General features: G+C 43.3%; 1 protein-coding gene across 1 annotated transcript in view; it reads right to left on the reverse strand.

Annotated features, from left to right (window-relative positions):
• MEI1 (meiotic double-stranded break formation protein 1) overlaps positions 1-17707 on the reverse strand; it is a 73460-nt gene extending 55753 nt beyond the window's left edge. Inside the window, exons 1-10 of the mRNA XM_021687732.1 lie at positions 17537-17707; positions 14670-14793; positions 13813-13863; positions 11733-11806; positions 10310-10415; positions 9139-9342; positions 7379-7509; positions 2487-2601; positions 1335-1451; positions 90-189 (exon numbers count right to left, since the gene is read on the reverse strand). Coding sequence (XP_021543407.1) covers positions 90-189; positions 1335-1451; positions 2487-2601; positions 7379-7509; positions 9139-9342; positions 10310-10415; positions 11733-11806; positions 13813-13863; positions 14670-14793; positions 17537-17707 — 1193 coding nt within the window. The remainder of the gene's footprint in view (positions 1-89; positions 190-1334; positions 1452-2486; positions 2602-7378; positions 7510-9138; positions 9343-10309; positions 10416-11732; positions 11807-13812; positions 13864-14669; positions 14794-17536) is intronic.
• Between the last annotated feature and the right edge of the window lie 1396 nt (positions 17708-19103).

Here is a 19103-nt window from a genome sequence, read left to right on the forward strand (position 1 = left end):
ATGCCTATCACTGACACCACCAGGAATAAACACTTCTTTCTTTCTCCAGTCTGGCCCCTACAGGCCTGACACCCCATCACTTTGCTCACCGAGTCAGGATCTCAGCAAAAAGCAGCAGGCCCTGCTTGTGGAGTTCTGTGTTGTTCATCCTCAGGCTTCCCTGTAGGCTCCTCACAACTGACTCGATCCCTATCTCAAAATGACACGGCAGAGGCCAGGGATCAGTGCTTGGTAGTTCCTTCACTGCCTGCCCAGGAGAAGTGAGAGGCTCTGGACAGCACCTATTTGCTGGTGGCCCCTCATGGAGGGGCCCTAACAAGATTGAACTGATTGAATGGGACTGTGAGATCTTTGAGGGCAGGTCCTTATCTGATTCATCTCTGTCTCCCTGAAACTCAGGACAAGCCATAGCACAGGCCCTGGTACTCGAGGTATTTAGTAAATGCCTATTGACTGAGTTGTGCCTTTTCCACTAGACATACTCATATTCCTTCTCAAAGAATCAGGTCAGACCTCCACTCCTTCCGGAAGCCTTCCCTAATCCACTCACGCAGAGCTATGCGCCTCCACTGAGCTCCCACACCTCCTATACTCCCCTCTGGCAGAGCCCTAATTGGCTCGTTTGTACCTCTCTCCCCTTCCAGAGGACAGGGACCACATTATATGTATCGCTAAATCTCTAGGTCCCAGCCTAGTGCCTGGCACAGAACAGGAACATAGTATATAAAATGAATGACTAAATGTGCCCAGTCTAAAAATCCAGACATGATATAAAAAGTCCCAGACAAAAAAAGTATCACCAGGAAGGAAGAGAAACCAGGAAAGAACGAATCAGCTAAACTTAGGGACTAACTAGACGGACACTTATCTGGGGGACAGGAAAAGACTGAATCCAAGGCTGAGTAAAGTTGTTCTTAAGGTACAGGAAGAATGCATTCAGGGGCTAATAGGAGTACCTTTCTCTTGCCAAGCATACAGACTTCTGCTAATCAGTGAAGGGAACTGTCTGGATATCATGGCTTGCATATGGAATCTGGTAATGACTTTGGGCTGATGGAAATGACCAGACCCAGGACTCCCCTCCAAGGTGTAGGCTAGCCCCCCATCATTCCTACTTCTACCCAACTTCAAAGTACTGACCACCCTAAGGGTGTGTGGGTGGCTCAGTCAGTTAAGCATCTGACTCTTGATCTCAGCTCAGGTCTTGATCTTAGGGTCATGAGCTCAAGTCCCACATTGGGCTCCATGCTGGGCATGGAGCCTACTTAACAACAACAAAAAAAAGTGCTGACCACCACCCTACCCAGAACTAGTGTAGGACTCCCACTACCAACCGTACACCGTGTGGCACTTGGAAAAAAAGAGTGGCTCTTCTGCCAGGAGTATCAAGCAGCTGTAGCTGGACCAGACAAGCACTTCGCTGGAAGAGGAAAGGTGCTCAAAGAGGAACTCTGGCCAGGAGAGGGGAGAAAACAATAAGTGACAGTCATGTGATCATAGTCCCCTCACTAAATCTAGGGCCTTGGATTTATTCAGCATCTAACACCTGTTACTTCATCTGTTCACACACTCTCTCCATGAGACATGATCATGAATTCACAGATAAACCTGAAAAATAACCTCAGGGTTTGGTCTAACCTCACCTTTTTAACAGGTGAGGAAACTGAGACCCAGAAAGAGCTATTGTTAATGGTAGAGGTGGGACTGGAACTCGGGTCTCTTATTTCCCAGGATGGGTAACAGCATGATGCAGAGAGAAGATTTTAGAGCCAGAGAGGCTTGACTGCATACCCTTCTCTGCCAGTGACTAGCCTTGTAAATTTACACCAGTTGTTTCCCTTCTCTGATCCTCAATTTCCTTATCCATAAAACAGCCAAGTTGAGGACCTAAATGTGGCAACACTTACAGTGCACCTCAGGGCATATTTCCTGGTCATAACAAGCCCTTGAGAAACCTTAGTTCCCTTTGCCTTCCTGGTCCACAGGTCTTTCCATCACCCTACACTAGGTGTTATTCCTAGATGGTCAAGTAAATGACAAAGATCAGTAACAGTTAGGGCGCCTGGGTGGCTCAGTTGGTTAAGCGACTGCCTTCAGCTCAGGTCATGATCCCAGGGTCCTGGGATCGAGTCCCGCATCAGGCTCCCTGCTCTGTGGGGAGCCTGCTTCTCCCTCTCCCACTCCCCCTGCTTGTGTTCCCTCTCTCGCTGTGTTTCTATCAAATAAATAAATAAATAAAATCTTTAAAAAAAAAAAAATGAGTAACAGTTTGCTCAAGGTCATCTAAGAGATCTGTAGCAAGAGGATTCACTTTATGAGGCTTACTTCTTACAGTCTGTCCTGTACAGCTGAGCCTGCCATCAACCTGTCTCTCTAGTACACATTATCAAAGAACCCCAACAGGACAGCTGCTGCTACTGGGACTCCAGGGTCTCCAGTCAGAACTCTGGGGTCTTCAGAGGAGAAGATTAGAAGGAGTTCTCTACCTGGGATGTCGGCATGGATGAAGGCCGGGGCATGCTTCACTGGGGAGTGGACCAGCACTGCAGTTATACAGTGGGTACTGGCCACCTGCAGAGTCTCGTCTCTAGAGAGGAGAAGCTGGAGAAATAGGCAACAAGAAGTACTGCAGTCACAACACTGACGGAGGGCCTACCCAGCGTCAGGCACAAGGATGGTGCTCAGGGAGAGCAGTTATGGATTATGGAAAGGGGTTTCTATGAAGAACAGCAGGTGGGAAACAGAACAAAAGAACACAATGGCATCAAAGAACACTAAAACCGCCACCAAGAAAGGTTTGGGCCTTCATTGGCAAAAGTACTTTCACAGCCCTCATCTGGTTTTGATGCTTGCAACAAGCCTGAAGGATAACACGGGAAGGTTCTACTGTGAGTTTCACTTTACAGAATGTGCTGAAAAGAACTAACAATGCAGGCATGAGGCTGTTATCCTTAGAAAGGCCCATCTGTAAACTTGGTCAATGACTGGATTTGGGAAGTTGGATTTCAGGAGGGCTCCCACCACTCACAGAACCAATAAGAGTGACTCTCTGTGACCAAGTTATTTGTAAAACAATGTAGTCTATGCTGAATACCTGTCATCTTTCTGGGAGTTTGGAATTTTGGTATGTGCTAGGCAGAGGGTGCCAACGTGACCAGTCAGCCCCCAATAAAAATTTTGGGCACCAAGACTCTAATGAGCTTCCCTGCCAGGCACCATCTCACATGTGTTGCTACAATTCATTGCTGGAGGAATAAACTGCATCCTTGTCTGACTCCACTGGGAGAGGACTCAAAATCTTGTGCCTAGTTTTCCCCTGAACTTTACCCCATATGCGTTTTCCCTTTGCTGATTTTGCTTTGTATTCATTCACTAATAAATAATAGCCGTGAGTATGATTATCTATTGAGTCCTGTGAGTCCTCCTAGCGAATCATTGAAGCTGGGGGTGATCTTGGAGACTCCCAACATACAGAGGAAGGAATTAAAGCTCATGGAGGTTAAGTCACTTACTCCAGGCCACACAGCTAATAAGTGGCAAAGCTAAGGCAGAAACCCAGGTCAGCCAAGTCCAAATCTAGGAGTCTTCCTACAGCAGAGATGCCTCCTCCACCAAAGTTTCAGATCAGGTTATTCCTCTACTCAAAACATTTTAATGAATTTCCATTATACTCTGAATAACATCCAAACTCCTACTGGACACCATACCTATTAGGAGTCCCATGACACTTTCAGAAATCAAGGAAAGGGGGGGCACCTGGGTGGCTCAGTCACTTAAGCATGGTTTTGGCTCAAGTCATGATCTCAGGTCACGGGATCGAGCCCCACATTGGGCTCTGCGCTCAATGTAGAGTCTGCTTCAGATTGTCTCTCCCTCTCCTTCCCAGTTGCTTGCTCTCTAATAAATAAATAAAATCTTTTAAAAAAAATTAAAACTTCTTTTAAAAAAAATCAAGGAAAGGGTTAACTGCAACTGCAGACAAGTGTAGGAGAAACTGGCCTCCTATGGGAAAATGGCAAGTAGAACATATATCATGAGACAAAAGAGAGTGTGTCTGGTTTTAGAGCTTCAGAGGAAAAGGACAAAGTCACACTCATATCTGGTAGAGACACATCTGAGGACTGCAAGCTTAAACGCATCAGTCATGTCAGACTTAAAAATGGACACATGATTGACCAGCCTTTCTGTTAGTTTGTAAAGGAGTTTCTAGATAGTCTTAATCTTTATTTTGTTCTCTTTCATATAGGAAATGACATGTATTTCAAGATGCTATTGATGTAAGGCAAATTATTATTTTATATGCCACTAAGAGAAAAGGAGCTATAATTAAACTATGACACACTATTGATGGTAAAGAGTCTCCCAATTTCAGAGCTGCTAAAATGTGAAATAGAATATATCTTAGAAAAATGATATTCAACTCTTATGCAAAACAATGATTCTTGGTTTAAAGTGTATATTCCTTATTGTGTGAGAAAGAAACACTCCAATCCTACTTTTCCATCATAAACAAAATTAACTATGAAAATTTATCTTTAAAAAAGTCCTAATTGGGGTACCTGGGTGGCTCCATTGATTAAGCATCTGCCTTCAGCTCAGGTCATAATCCCAGGGTCCTGGGATTGAGCTCCACATCGGGCTCCCTGCTCAGCAGAGAGCCTGCTTCTCCCTCTCTCGCTCCCCCTGCTTGTGCTCCCCACCCAGTCAAATAAATAAATAAAATCTTTTTAAAAATGTCTTAATTATTTACCATGACCCATCAGGACTTGCACAATTTTCCCTGCTTAATCTCTAGACTCATCTCTGGCCACTTCACATTCTACCCACCATCCATCCCACTGGCCTCCATCTGCTTCTGGAACATATCAAGCATCCCCCTTCCTCTAGCCTTTGTTATTCTCTCTGCCTGAAATGCTTTTCCATTCTTCATATCACTGGCTTACTTACTTATTTAATTAATTTATTTATTTACAGCTTCACTGAGGTATAATTGATCACTGGCTTACTTTAATTCTTCAAGTATCAGCTCAATCATCAACCCTTCAGAGAGGCCCTGCCTGACCACCCAGCCTATAGCTGGCCTTCCTCACTATCTCATTTCCTCTTTATTTCCTTTGTAGCAAAACAAGAATTCCTTTGCTTGTCCATTTACTTGTTCATAACCTGCCTTCCCCACTAGACCATGCAAGGGCAAGGAATTCATCTATTTACATACCATGATATTCCCAGTGACTAACACAGTGACTGATATATCACATTAGTGCTCAGTATGTATCTGACTAAATGAATGAATAAACATTGAAACAGCAGGGACACAAACATTGACAATATATTCCCAGGGACCTAAATTTTGGAAGAATAAGTTGATTATCAGCCAAAAGCGGGAAGGAATAGCATTAGAATCTGACAAAAATGCCAGAACAGAGGTAAAAGGATACATGTCAGTCTTCTCTTTATTTAAAATTTTGGTATTTTGTTCATTATGAATTTTGTGCACTGATTTTTTAAAAAATCAAATTGATTTTTTAAAAAAATATTGCATTAAAATACTATCTATCTTGATTGCTGAGTTTTTTAGCATCCCCTAAATTTTGCACCTAAGGCAAGTGCCTCACTCATCTCACCGTAGCTGCAACCTTGCTGGTTAATGTAGTAAAATAATATATTAATCATCCAAAATTGTCAAGAGAATAACAGTCTCCATATATGAATGGAGGATAGGACCCCTAAACCAAGATTCCTATCTCTGCAATGTCCTGTCCCCCAAGGGAGGTGCTCTCTAATCTCTGTCCCTGCCACCATTATGCTTCCTTGGCGCACTGTGAGGACACAAGACCTTGTGCCCTGCTGAGCCTGAGATCAAATGTTCTAACTAGATGTTACCATGGACTCCAGGATGGCAGCAACAAAATGAGCACAGAAAAGAATTCAGTATGAGATTTTCTGGTTCAGAGACACAGGACTTGCTCTTCAGAGTTCACAGGCCCTGACTGGACCTTTTTAGAGGCATCCCAGGGAAACAAGGAGGAGCAGTTTAAGCTGGTTTTTAATATTTACCTTATCTATCTCCAATTGCCCTTTCCCACTTTTGATCAGGGCTCCTCCTCCTTCCTGCAGGAGTCCCACAGTCTAGTCAATCAATGATTATCTCCACTACCAGATGAGGATAAGTAGCTCTGCCAAGCCCTGTGCTGAGCACTACAGAGAGGTATAGCCAAATTCAGGTACTGCCCTAAAGAAACTCCCAGTAGATCAACCACAATATGGTGAAGTAAGTGCTGTGACATAAGGTACATTCTACCTAAAGGAACCAAGAGGAAAAGGGAACCCTATAGGCCTTGAAGGATCAATAGACAAAGGAGAGGGGAAAGGCAAAGGGGAAGAGCATCTACACAGGCACAGAGACAGGATGTCCTAGCACATGCAAGGCCAGGGAGAAGTTACATATGGCTGGAGCACTGGGTTGTGGGGTGGAAGAGACAGGTTAATAAGGCTGAAGGGATAAGCAGGATCCAGAGAAAGAGGGCTCTAGGTACCAAGCTAAGAAGCTTGAGTTTTATCCCTAAAACAACCGAGATAGTTTTGCTTCTGTTGCTGCCTGTATTCTGCATTATCAGCCAGCCTAGATGTTAAGGAGAAGATATGCATATAAGGATTCACAACTGAAATAAAACCTACAGTTGACCCCTGAGCAATATGGGTTTGAACTGCACAGGCCCACTTACACATGGATTTTTTTTCAATAAATACAGTACAGTACTACAAATATTTTCTCCTTATGAATTTTTTTTTTTAAAGATTTTTATTTATTTATTTGAGAGAGAGAGACTGAGAGAGAGAGCACATAAGAGGGGGTAGGGTCGGGAGGGTCAGAGGGAGAAGCAGACTCCCTGCCGAGCAGGGAGCCCGATGCGGGACTTGATCCAGGGACTCCAGGATCATGACCTGAGCCGAAGGCAGTCGCTTAACCAACTGAGCCACCCAGGCGCCCTCCTCCTTATGAATTTCTTAATAACATTTTCTTTCTTCTTACTTTATTGTAAGAACAAAGTATATAATACATATAACATACAAAATATGTGTTAATTGATTGATTGTTATCAGTAAGGGTTCCAGTCAACAGCAGGCTATCAGTAGTTAAGTTTTGGGGGAATTGAAAGTTTTTTGGGGGTTTTTAAACGGCAGGGGGGGGGGGGGGTCAGTGCCCCAACCCCTGTGTTGTTTAAGGTTCAACTGTACTTTCAGTACTCTAACAGCATATTATTTGGGTCAGGAAGAAAACACCTTGAAAATCTTAGATAGTAGTGATACAAGGGCCAGGAGCCATTCAGGTTCCCTTGTTATTGAACCTAGAGACCAGGAATCACAAGACAATCACCTTTTTGAGCACCAAAGGCAATGAGGTCTTTTCTGGTGGCCCCTCAATACCCTCAGTACTTTCCGCCATTGCAGACTTGTTCATGATCACGGACACAAAGAGATCATACTTCAGCAGCTGCCTCAGCAAACCTAGAAAATGAAAGGGGTAGGAGGTGAGGCAAGAGGAGTATAGGTACCAGAGTACACCCCAGGTAGCCCCTCAAACATCCTCTGGAAACTTCTTCATGTCTCCTTAAACATTCCTAAGTATTTTGTAGGGTTGTTTTTTTTTTTTTAAGATTTTATTTATTTGAGAGAGCATGAGCGGGGTGGTGGGGGCAGAGGGAGAGGGACAAGCAGACTCCCCACTGAGCAGAGCCTGTAGTGGGGCTCAATCCTAGGACCCCGAGATCATGACCTGAGCCAAAGTCAGACGCTTAACCTACTGAGCCAACCAGGTGCTCCAGTACTTTGTTATTTTTAATGCTGTTATAAATGGGATTGTTTTAATTTCTTTTTCAGATAATTCACTGTTAGTGCATAGAAAACAACTGATTTTATATCCTATAACTTTACTAAATTCATTATTAGTTTTAACAGTTTTTTGTGACGTTCTTAAGGTTTTCTATATATAAAATGATGGCATCTGCAGAGACAGTTTTACTTCTTCCTTCCTAATTTTGATACCTTTTATTTCTTTTTCTTGCCTTATTGTTCTGGCAAGGACCTCTAACACAATGTTGAATAGAATCCCACACTTTTCTGTGCAACCTCCATGGCAACACTTACTACACAGGGCTCTAATTGTCCACATCTGTTTTCCATACTAGACTATGAGCTCCTTCAGAATAGAGCTTGGGTTTGCTCATCTTTATGACCCCAGAGCCTGGCACAGGGCCTGGCCCAAAATGAACACACACTATGTGTGACTGGACTGTTCATAACAGAACTCTTGGCCTAAACTGTGAAAAGAAGCTGTTGTCACTTAGACTATGCTTTTCCCTGTTGCTCCTGCTTTGGAACAGGCCCTCACCCAGTCACCAATCATAGTGCCCATGTGCTCCATCCAAAATGTGAAAGCTCCCTACTCAGAAGCATTTGATAGATCTTGTGTACCTATGTAAAGAAGCAGCAGGAGAAGAGGCTGAAAGGGTACACTGGGGCTCCCAAGGAGCCTCAAATAACAAGTAGAAACACCTGCACATCACCCTGGAGGCCAGAGGGACGATAGATGATTTTTCAAATAGGAAAAGGAGAGAACACGAGCTGTGCAGTGTGAAGATTAACTTGACAGCAAAAACAGGATACACTAGGACAGGCAGTAAAAACCAGAGATAGAAAATTGTTGGTGCCACTTTCTTTCTTCTTTTCCTTCCAAAGGCAACATTCTTTTTCTTTTTAAATTCTACTTATGCATTTGAGAGAGAAAGTGTGAGGGAGAGAGAATGAGTGAGGGGGAGGGGCAGAGGGAGAGGAAGAAGCAGACTCCCCATTGAGCAGGAAGCCAACATGGGGCCAATCCCAGGACCCTGAGATCATGACCTGAGCAGAAGGCAGATGGTTAATCAACTGAGTCACCCACGTGCCCAAAGGCAACATTCTTAAGATGCCACATCAACTCTAGTCATCTATCACAGTCTGTGCATTTTAGCTCCCAAACCCATGACTTCTACCCTTTGCAAAGCAGCAAACTTCCCCACCACTAAAGAGCCAACATCTCAAGTCCTCAAGCAAAACCTCAAAAGCTTTCTCTCTTTTCTCTCCAGTCCTACATCTTACCCAAACAGTTGATCTGTAGCTCCTTTGTCTGGGCACCATCCAGGGTGGAAAGGAAGAGAGGACACAGCTTCTCCCGGAAATGGCCTGAAAGCGTCTCAGCGGCCACTGGTGAGGAGTACAGCTTCCCATAGAGGTAACAGACAGAAGCTTGCACCCCCTCATTGGGGTACACTAAACCTCTCAACAGATGCTCCATCAGGTCACCTGTCCATAAAACAGCCAAGGAGCCAGGGAAACCTCACAATGTCAAGTGCTGTATGAAACTCCAAACTATTGTGCCCAGTAGGGTAGTAATGGTAATCCCCTATAATCCCCCATAATAAATGATTTCTGGGTACTTAATCAAAAGGGAAAACCAAGGCTTAGAGAAGTGCAGTGACTTACTCTGAGGTAAATACTCTGTGAGATATTTATTTGCATTTTACTGATAGAAAAAAGTACCTCTATATTCCAAAATTAATTCCTCCTTTCACCCAAAGGAAGGTTCAAAAGTAGGTATTTAATTAGTTTGTGTTAACATAAAGAATCAAAATAGCTCAAGACCAGAGTCAATAAATACTTTTTTTTTTTTTTTTCACACAAATCATCAGCATTTATTTCCTGGGTCCTAGGTATCACTTATCTTGGTAGAAAGGGCAAAGAGTTGATCAGACAGTTTTGAGCATAAAACCCCTTCCCTAGAAATGGATCTGTGGAGCTCCATGAGGGGACGCAGAGCTGCATAGATGGTCAATTTAACTTATAATGCCTTCCAAAAAAGACCCAAAAAACCAAAAAACAAAAACACAGCTCCCTCCCTCTCTGCTGAAAAAAAGTTTAAAGTTTTTAAAAAGTTTAAAAGTGTTTTTAAAAAAAGGGATATGAAGATCTTGACCCAGAAGGTTGGGCTTGGAGAAGGGGGGTGCAGAGCTGGGCTGTGGTTGCTGCCCAGGCCACCTGTGGAGGGGCATTCTTGCGGGGGCTGCTCACTCAGGTGCCCGCTGAATAAATAATGCCCCAATTAAATACTTTTTTCAACTTAGCCAACATAGAGTACATTTTGCAGATGAGAAAACTAAAACCTAGAGAAGTAATGACTTCCCAGGTGTATATATTGAATGGACCACCCAGATGGAAGTGTGATCAAAGCAGGTAAAAGGGTAGTGGCAGCTCTTTCCCAGAGGTCACTCACCGTGCTCCATTACAAGTTTGTCTGCCAGGGGAGGGATGGCATCCACCAACTTGCCGAGAAGGGTCAGGGTGGCCAGGCTGCCTCTCATGGAGGGCATGTTACACAGCTATAGAGAGTGAACACATTCCGCTCTGTTATTAGGATCAGGACAGATCTCCCACCAAAATGTAACTTGCTCTATCCAGACCAAAGCCTATTTTGTATGTGTCTCTCAACACAATCAGTAATCAGCCTCTTTAACTAAGTGTCTATCTCCCCTATTGGACTGGGAAGACCCTGGGGAAAAGCTCTGATTAGATTCCTCTCAGAGTGCTCAGTACTAGCTCAGGACATGACTGTTAAACTGAATTAAAATTAGCATATTGTGTCTTCTATAGAGCCAGAAACTGGGGGGTGAAAGTTGGGAACATCATAAAGACAGAATTCTGGATCAGTACAAAAAAAAAAAAAGGTATTATTATTATTATCATTATCATAGCCATTATTGAATACTATTTGCCAGGCCCTATGATTGATGGTTTACAGGGAGAGTCGGTAGTATATATTTCCCTTCTCTAGCAACTAACTATAGCATCTTAAGCAAGACTCTTAATTCCTCTGGTGGGAAATAATAATAGTATCAACTTCATAGGGTTGTTAGGACTAAATGAGATACTGCACGTAAACCACCTAACACAGTGCCTAGCATTTGAAAGTACTCAAAAGGGTTAAGTGGCACCATCATAATGATAAGTATTGATACATATAATTATAAATTCAAGCTGATATATTAATCATATGCAGAGTAATTATAATGAAATGATAATTTAGTATAATTTATAATTACATGTTGCTCTTGGTGTTAAGATAAACATCTGTCTTCCTTTTGCAAAAAATAAAAAGTGATTCTGATATTATTCCTAAATCTTAAACACAATGTAAAAGCTACTTATTGAATTGGTATCTTCGACTACCTTGAAGAAGGCAGGTTAAATATACCTACTCAGTGCCTGCCTTAGATGCTTAGATAAAAGCAAATGACTTCAGTATAAAATACTGTATACAATCTAAACCAAATAAAAAGACCAAGCCAAGACATAGTAAAACATATTTCCTTGATAAATTGATCAAGAAAATCCATGTTGTACTTAGAAGGACATAGAGAATAACCATGGGATGATTCTGTCAGAAAGATGGGACTCCACCACACCGAGATAGCATTTGGAAGGTTGAAAGGGGAAGGAGGGAGGCTACAAACAGTAGTGGAGCAGGATCAGAAGACCCAAGCCTTAGCTCTGGCTCTGCCACTGACTCAGTGACCTCACGCAGGTCCCTTTCTCTCTGTATTTCAATCTCCCCATCTATCTATCCAAAGAAGGGTGGGCCCAGCTCTGATATCTGAAGATTCTGAGGGGTACTTAAGAACCCACATCTATTTACTGACCTCTTTGTGGCACTCATCCAGCAGGCAATGTATGATGTGCTCTAACTTCAGCTGAGTTGTAAGCTGGATGAGGACTAAGCAGACACAGTAGCATTACTAACCAGAAGTCAACCCCTGGCCCACACTTCACCTTTCATAGCCCTTCTACTCAAAGTCATTTGCTTGTGTTACCAGTATAGTCTTTTCTATCTCCCCAATTAAACTGTGTGTACATATCCAAACCAAAGGATTTCTGGCTTCTTCATTGTTTTATATCAGTGGTTCACAATGAGGCTGCACATTAGAATCACCTAGGAAGTTAAAAAAATATATTAATGCCCAACTCCCACTCTAGACCAATTAAATCAGAATCTCTAGAGAAAGAGCCTAAGCATTTGGATATTTTTTAAGTTACCCAGGTAAGTCTATTGTGAAGCTAAGGTTGAAAACTACTATTTTATATTATCTCTACTTTTTTCCTCCTCACAATTTGCTCCTTCATATACTAGAAAACAGAATTATGGGTGAGTTCCCATGCCAATAATTGCCTACAATATTATCTTTCAACCCCAAACCCGTCCTTCTATATAATCATTTGTGATGTTTCTGCTAGTATGTTTGAGGAGCGGTGAAGAAGAGGCTGGCTCTGCAAGTCTGGGAAAAGCTACAAATTAGATTTAGCAGCTGCTGCAGAAAGGCTGTGCCACTTCCAAGGTAAGGAAGCGTTCTAGGATAATAGAAACAGGAAGAAGGCAGGCAGCAAACTGGAAACAATGAGGAAGGAGCAAGTCCTTCTTCTCTCTCTGGCTTTGCAGTCTCTATCTAGAGCCTACTGCCTCCGTAAAGTTCCTGGGGTCTGATGAAGATTTGCAAGTTATGCTGGCACCAACCAGAAGTGGATGGCTTTAGGATTATAGCCCCACTCAAGAGTGGCTGAATGGTGAAGGGAAATCTCCCCATTCCTGCCAGTGGTCAGAACTTCAAGTGGTATATTTGTTTGTCCACATTATCTAGACCGAGAGATGGTCAGAGGGATATACAGATCCTTTTTTTTTTTTTTTACGGTTTATTTATTTGAGAGAGAGAATGAGAGACAGAGAGCACGAGAGGGAAGAGAGTCAGAGGGAGAAGCAGACCCCCCGCTGAGCAGGGAGCCCGATATGGGACTCGATCCCAGGACTCCAGGATCATAACCTGAGCCGAAGGCAGTCGCTTAACCAACTGAGCCACCCAGGCGCCCTATACAGATACTATTAACTTATGATCTGTTACAGCTGCTAACTGCATGCCTAGATGGTCATGGACCCAGGAACAGTCAAGCAGCATCCTCTCCACAGAGAAAACTTATGTTTTAATAATTCCAACCTCCTTTTGTTTCCCCAGCTCTAAGGGTGGAAGCTGCTTTCTGAAATTGCTACCTCTGTGAAAACTTGGTGTTCTCTTTTTGCCTTCAGTTACCCAGTTAATAATTCTTTATATTAAAATTTTCCCTGTTTAAATAACTTGTGTGGTTTCTGTTTCCTGACTAGACCATAACTGATACAATTACTCTTTCTGCAAGAATCTTCCTATCCCAACTCTCCTCTTCTTTCCGCTTGAGCCCTTTGAAGTTTATTTATTTTAGTAATTTCTACACCCAACATGAAGCTAGAACTCACAACCCCAAGATCAAGAGTCATAATGCTCTTCTGACTGAGCCAGCCAGGCACCCTTCCCACATTTCCTCAGCTTTTACCATCACCTATGTGCAGACAACTTCCAACCAACCAACGTGGATGGAATGAAAACAGAGTTTGTACATGTCTTTCTAACAGTATTCATCAGCTCTCATTATTTGCCAGCCAAACTCTCCTCCAGATTGTAAACTCTTAGAGGGCAGGAACCATGTCTTACCCATCTATATATCCCTAGTATCTGATACAGTACTTGGCACAGAGTAGGTGCCTGAGAAAGAAGTGCAGACTTAGTGACTGACAACCGAGTTTTCTTGATATGTCTCTAAAATAAAACATTTATTTCATCAAGATCTCAAATAACCAGAGCTGCAATTCAGGCTAATATCCTCAGCTTCAAATGCTAGGTACACACAATTTCACCTTACCTTCAATACAGAGGTCTGTTACACTCCCACCTTCCACATTGCATAACAGCCCTTGGAGCCGAGGGAGAAGAGAGGGGGATGGTTAATAGTTAAAAGAGAAACAAAACCACAAAGGTACACTATAAATTCTAGACTAATAGCAGCTTTAAGCAATGTCCCAGATAAATGCTATCCTCGACACCAAACACCTAGACTTTCAGTGACCCACTCTGGCTTTAAAAGGATAAAAACAGTCAATGTGGCACAGCATAAAAACTGAGTGCTCTGGAGTCTGTAATAGACCTGGGGTAAAATTCCAGTTCTGCCAGTTATTAACCATGACTTCCCTTAGCCTTGGGGACCATCTTCTCTCCCTTAAAGAACTGTCTTGGCAGTTAAAAGCCTGAAAAGCCTCTAGCAGAGAAAAGTACCCAATATGAGTTAGCTCCCCTCCTCCCTGAAAGGGCTCTTTCCATAGGACGTTATAATTATATTAAAAGAAGGGACCTTTTAATCCATCTCAGACACAGAAGAGGGAAAGTAATTCAATCAGGGTCACACCAGGTCAATGGAGTCTAGTCTGGACCTTCTGATCCTATTCAAGGGTCAGAGTGGACTTTTTGAAAGATCACACATTTCCCATATTCATATTCACACTTTTACTAACCTCTTAGCTGTAGCAAAGCCAGTTACCACCCAATGCATCATGTGTCTTAGAAAGGGGATCATTTCTTCATCATATGACAAAACAATTTACTAATAAACTGTTACATGGCAAAAAACCTAAATTGTCTTCCCAAGACCATTTCTCCAAATCCAAAAACAAATATACATGCTATACATACAAAATTCATGCCAAGTTTCCCTTTTACTCTCACCGAAAATCATGCTTATGAAGTGGATACAGATTCTCTGATCCTGAGCCACCAACTGCATGACCAGGGAGGCATGCCTCAAGAGAGCATCTCGGAAGCAGGACAGCACATGCTTCTTGCGCACCAACTTGGGGCAGATGAAAAAAACATTCCGTAACAACCAAGTCTCAGCCATTCTGAACCCAAACAATTATAATTTCTAAATATATTTGCAAGATGATACTGGAGTGTTTACCTAAATTAGAGTAAGATCATATATCCCTAAAGGGAGCATGAAAAAGGGCATCATTTACACAAAGGAATCCATGTGTTCATACAGAGGATTATACATGAGCTAAGGTTCCCACTACCCTATATTTACAGAGCACTTTACTATTCACAAATCACTCTTTTGTCTACTAGTTCATTTAAGCCTAGCAAATTGGTGAAGCAAGCAAAAATAGGTATTATTGTCACCATTTTATAGATGAGAAAACAGAAGCCCAGAGACATTCCCAAGGACTCAAATCTGTCTCCAACCAGGTCTTGTCCAAGGTCAGCGCCCTTTCCACTTCAAAAGTCCAGGAGAGTGATTCTGGAGACCCTGCATGAGCCTCAAAGAGGTCGGTAGAGAAATGCATCCTTCCATTCGACATGGACATAAATCCTCACACTCAGTTCACCTCCCTGTACAGGGAACTGGGTAGTGGCTGTGTAAAGTGCTCAAGACAGTAGCAAAAGTTAGGTAAAGAAAGGGCGTACGCACTGAGGATAGAACAGGAACATGGGTACAACTAACTACATCCCCCTTTCATTTTTTTTTTTTTTAAGATTTTATTTATTTGACAGAGAGAGACACAGTGAGAGAGGGAACACAAGCAGGGGGAGTGGGAGAGGGAGAAGCAGGCTTCCCGCAGAGCAGGGAGCCCGATGTGGGGCTCGATCCCAGGACCCTGGGATGATGACCTGAGCCGAAGGCAGACGCTTAACGACTGAGCCACCCAGGTGCCCCTACATCCCCCTTTCAATTGGTGAGAGCTGAAGCTAAAAAAAAAGTGCATTCAATAAAGAGTAAAGGTGCATTTCGCTGCCTCTAACCTGTGCTATTGCAAATCTCATGTATTCCTTCACCCGTTCCTCCTACATAATACATTAAGCTAGTGATTAAATAAGTTACTCAAAAAAACTCGATGACTCTCTTTTACCTATGGGATTAAGTCAAAACTCTAGCTTGATTCAAACTCTTGGAGGAACTCATCTTAACCTGGCTTTTCAATCTCACTTCCCTCAACTTCCTTTCAAACACTCTGATTACCTCCCCAAACTCATCCTTGCTAATACCTACCTCTTGGGATAAGCTCCCCCATCTCCTCTGGTCCAAATCTCACTCATCTTCTCAAGCCTAATTCAAATGGTTCCTCCTCTAAAAAACCTTTTCCCAATTTCCCTCATCCCAACAGCACTTGACCGCAAATATATCTATCTACTAAATTCCCAGTAACTTTTAGCCTTCTCTTCTTCTCCATGTAACCGTCTTATTCATCTCTTTATCTCTGACTCACTATCCAGGAATGGCAGCCTCAGAACTTCTGGCCTCAATGAAATCTCAAATATCAGCTAGCCAGCAGTTCTCAGAGGGTAGCCTGGGAACCCCAGAGGGTGCCCAAAACCCTTACAGATAATCCAAAAGATCAAAATTATTTTCATATAATACTAAGATGCAATTTGTTCTTTTCACTCTTATTCTCTCACAAGCGTACAGTGAAATCTTTCAAAGATTACATGACAAGTAATATACAACAGATTAAACGCAGAAATATATGAGAACCCAGCTATCTTCTCTTAAGCTAGACATTAAAGAGACTTGCAAAAATGTAAGACAAAACCATTCCTTTCACTATCTTTTTTGTTTTGGAAAATATCATTATTTTTACTTAAATTACTTATGCCACAGAACTGTACACTTAAAATGGTAGATTTTATGTCATGTGTATTTTGCCACAATAAAACCAATTATGCTAATACGTAATGGACCTACTATTATTTTTAAATTAGTATTTTAAAATTGTTTTTACTTCTAATACAGTAAATATCAGTGGATATAACCCACATAAATAAAAGCTCTTTGGGGTCCTCAACATATTTTAGAAGTGTAAAGGCAACCTGAGAATAAAAAAAAAGACAACTTGAGAACCACTGATCTAGCCCACCCCCTTCCCTCCAAGGCATGAATTCCCCTCTCATGACTTTGAGAGAAAAGTGATCCCCCAAACTTTTCTTGGATGCCTCCATGGACAAAAACACTACAGAGGTGGGTAGGCAGCCCATTTTTCAGCCAGCTCTGCTTGTTAGAAAGGTTTTCCCACTCTGCCTGGTTGTACCTTCTGCCTGTCACCCCTGCCATCACAGAGACCGAGGCAGCCCCCTCCTCCACATTTACACCCTAAGAAACCTGAAGGGAATGAGGAGCCTCCACCACGCGTGCCCTGGCCCGTGGGCCAAGCCAAGGCTAAATCCTGGAGAGATGGCGAGGGCAACAAACGGCAGGGCAGCTACAAAGAAGGGAAGGGAAGGCAGGCATGCGTGCCGGCGAGTCCTGGGGCGGGGGCGGTTAGTGCGGACAGGAACAGGCCCAGGTGAGGCCCAGAGCCAGGCGCAGGGGTGAGTCTGGAAAAGGGTACTCTGCTCAGAGCAGGACGGCCTGTGGGGCAAACTGAGGCTGAAGTAGTATAGCAGAGAAGCCCGCTCCAGCCTGGTGAGGGAGCAGGCCTGTTTAGAGGGTAGATTTAACGAAGCGGCCCTGTTTGGGGAAGGCGCGTCCGGTTTGAGGGAGTTGGTCTGGCGAGGGAAGGCCCAGCTTGGTGAGGGAAATGCCGGGGCCCCGTTCGCACCGATACGCAGGGCTCCGGCAGCAGCTCCAGCATGCAAGCCAGACAGAGGCGTGGGGGCACGGGCAGTAGCCAGCACGGGTCATGCCTGTAATGGGCCCTCTCGAAGAACAGCGCCGTCTCCTCGTCCCTCCCAGGCCCGGGAGGGCCTGCCGCCGCGTCCCTCACAGCCATGTCTCCCCGCGCATGTACTCCACCACCTTTCCCGCGCAGCGTGTGCGCAAGCGCACTTGAAAGAGCGCCCTTCCGCCGCGCGCCTAAGGGAAAAGTGGGGAGCGGGGTAACGCGCCTGCGCAAACCGAGAGCTACGCAATGTCGTGGGAGCCGACGCCGTTGAGAGCGTGTGATAGGTGCGAGGACCCGCGAGTGACCCGCGAAGGACAAAGCAGTTTGCTCTTTGAGTCCGTAGGAGTTTGCCTTCACCACACTATAGGTTGAAAAATATTTATAAACAAGCTATCATTAGCCTTGAGAAAGGAAGGGAAGGAAGTAATCTCTTTTTTATTTATTTTTTAAATTTTATTTATTTTTTAAGATTTTTATTTATTTTTTGACAGAGACAGCAAGAGAAGGAACACAAGCAGGGGGAGTGGGAGAGGGAGAAGCAGGCTTCCCGCTGAGCAGGGAGCCCGATGGGACACTCCATCCCGGGAACCTGGGATTATGATCTGAGCTGAAGGCAGACGCTTAACGACTGAGCCACCCAGGCGTCCTGGAAGTAATCTCTTTCTACCATTAAAAAATTAAATGATTTTGGGGCGCCTGGGTGGCTCAGTCGTTAAGCGTCTGCCTTCAGCTCAGGTCATGATCCCAGAGTCCTGGGATCGAACCCCACATCGGGTTCCCTGCTCCGTGGAAAGCCTGCTTCTCCCTCTCCCACTCCCCCTGCTTGTGTTCTCTCTCTCTCACTGTCTCTCTCTGTCAAATAAATAAATAAAATCTTTTTTAAAAAATTAAATGATTTCAGTGACCTAAAAGCTTAGTATTATTTTAAATTTACGTGACCCCTTTCTCTCAAAGAGTCTAAGACGTTTCCCTTAAGATACCCTCTCAAACGACTGCACGGCACTTGAGACTTTGCGAGGGCTCAAGGAATACTGCAGAAGAAAAAATCGTTTATCGTTGCATATAATTGAAATAACAGTCTATCAGTCTACAAGGATTTATTTAGCACCTGAGTGTCCAGCAACTAATGGTGAAGGAGGTTAAGTTCAGGAGGTGTTTCCTACATTGAGAAAGCAGTGTGACTGAGTGGAAAAAAATTATTTCCGTAGCAAAATAGTTTAGAAAACAATGGTTTATTGTTCAATGCAGCATTATGAAATAATGTTTGAGAGAAGTAGGTATTAACATGGACAAGTTCTCGTTAAAATTCTGTGCACAAAAGATGCAGAATTATATATAAAGGAATTAAAATCAATAAGCAAAAAACGTTTATTCAACATAAGTACGTTATAGCAGTAGTGCATATTCAATGAAGACAATGAAAGGAAAAATATTTTGATATATTTTCTTTTAGTCTATAAATTTTTACAACAGTAACATACAAAAGTTTGTAAACTGCTTCTCC

This window comes from Neomonachus schauinslandi, chromosome 5 (genome assembly GCF_002201575.2).
Source record: "Neomonachus schauinslandi chromosome 5, ASM220157v2, whole genome shotgun sequence".
Classification (NCBI taxonomy): Eukaryota; Metazoa; Chordata; class Mammalia; order Carnivora; family Phocidae; genus Neomonachus; species Neomonachus schauinslandi.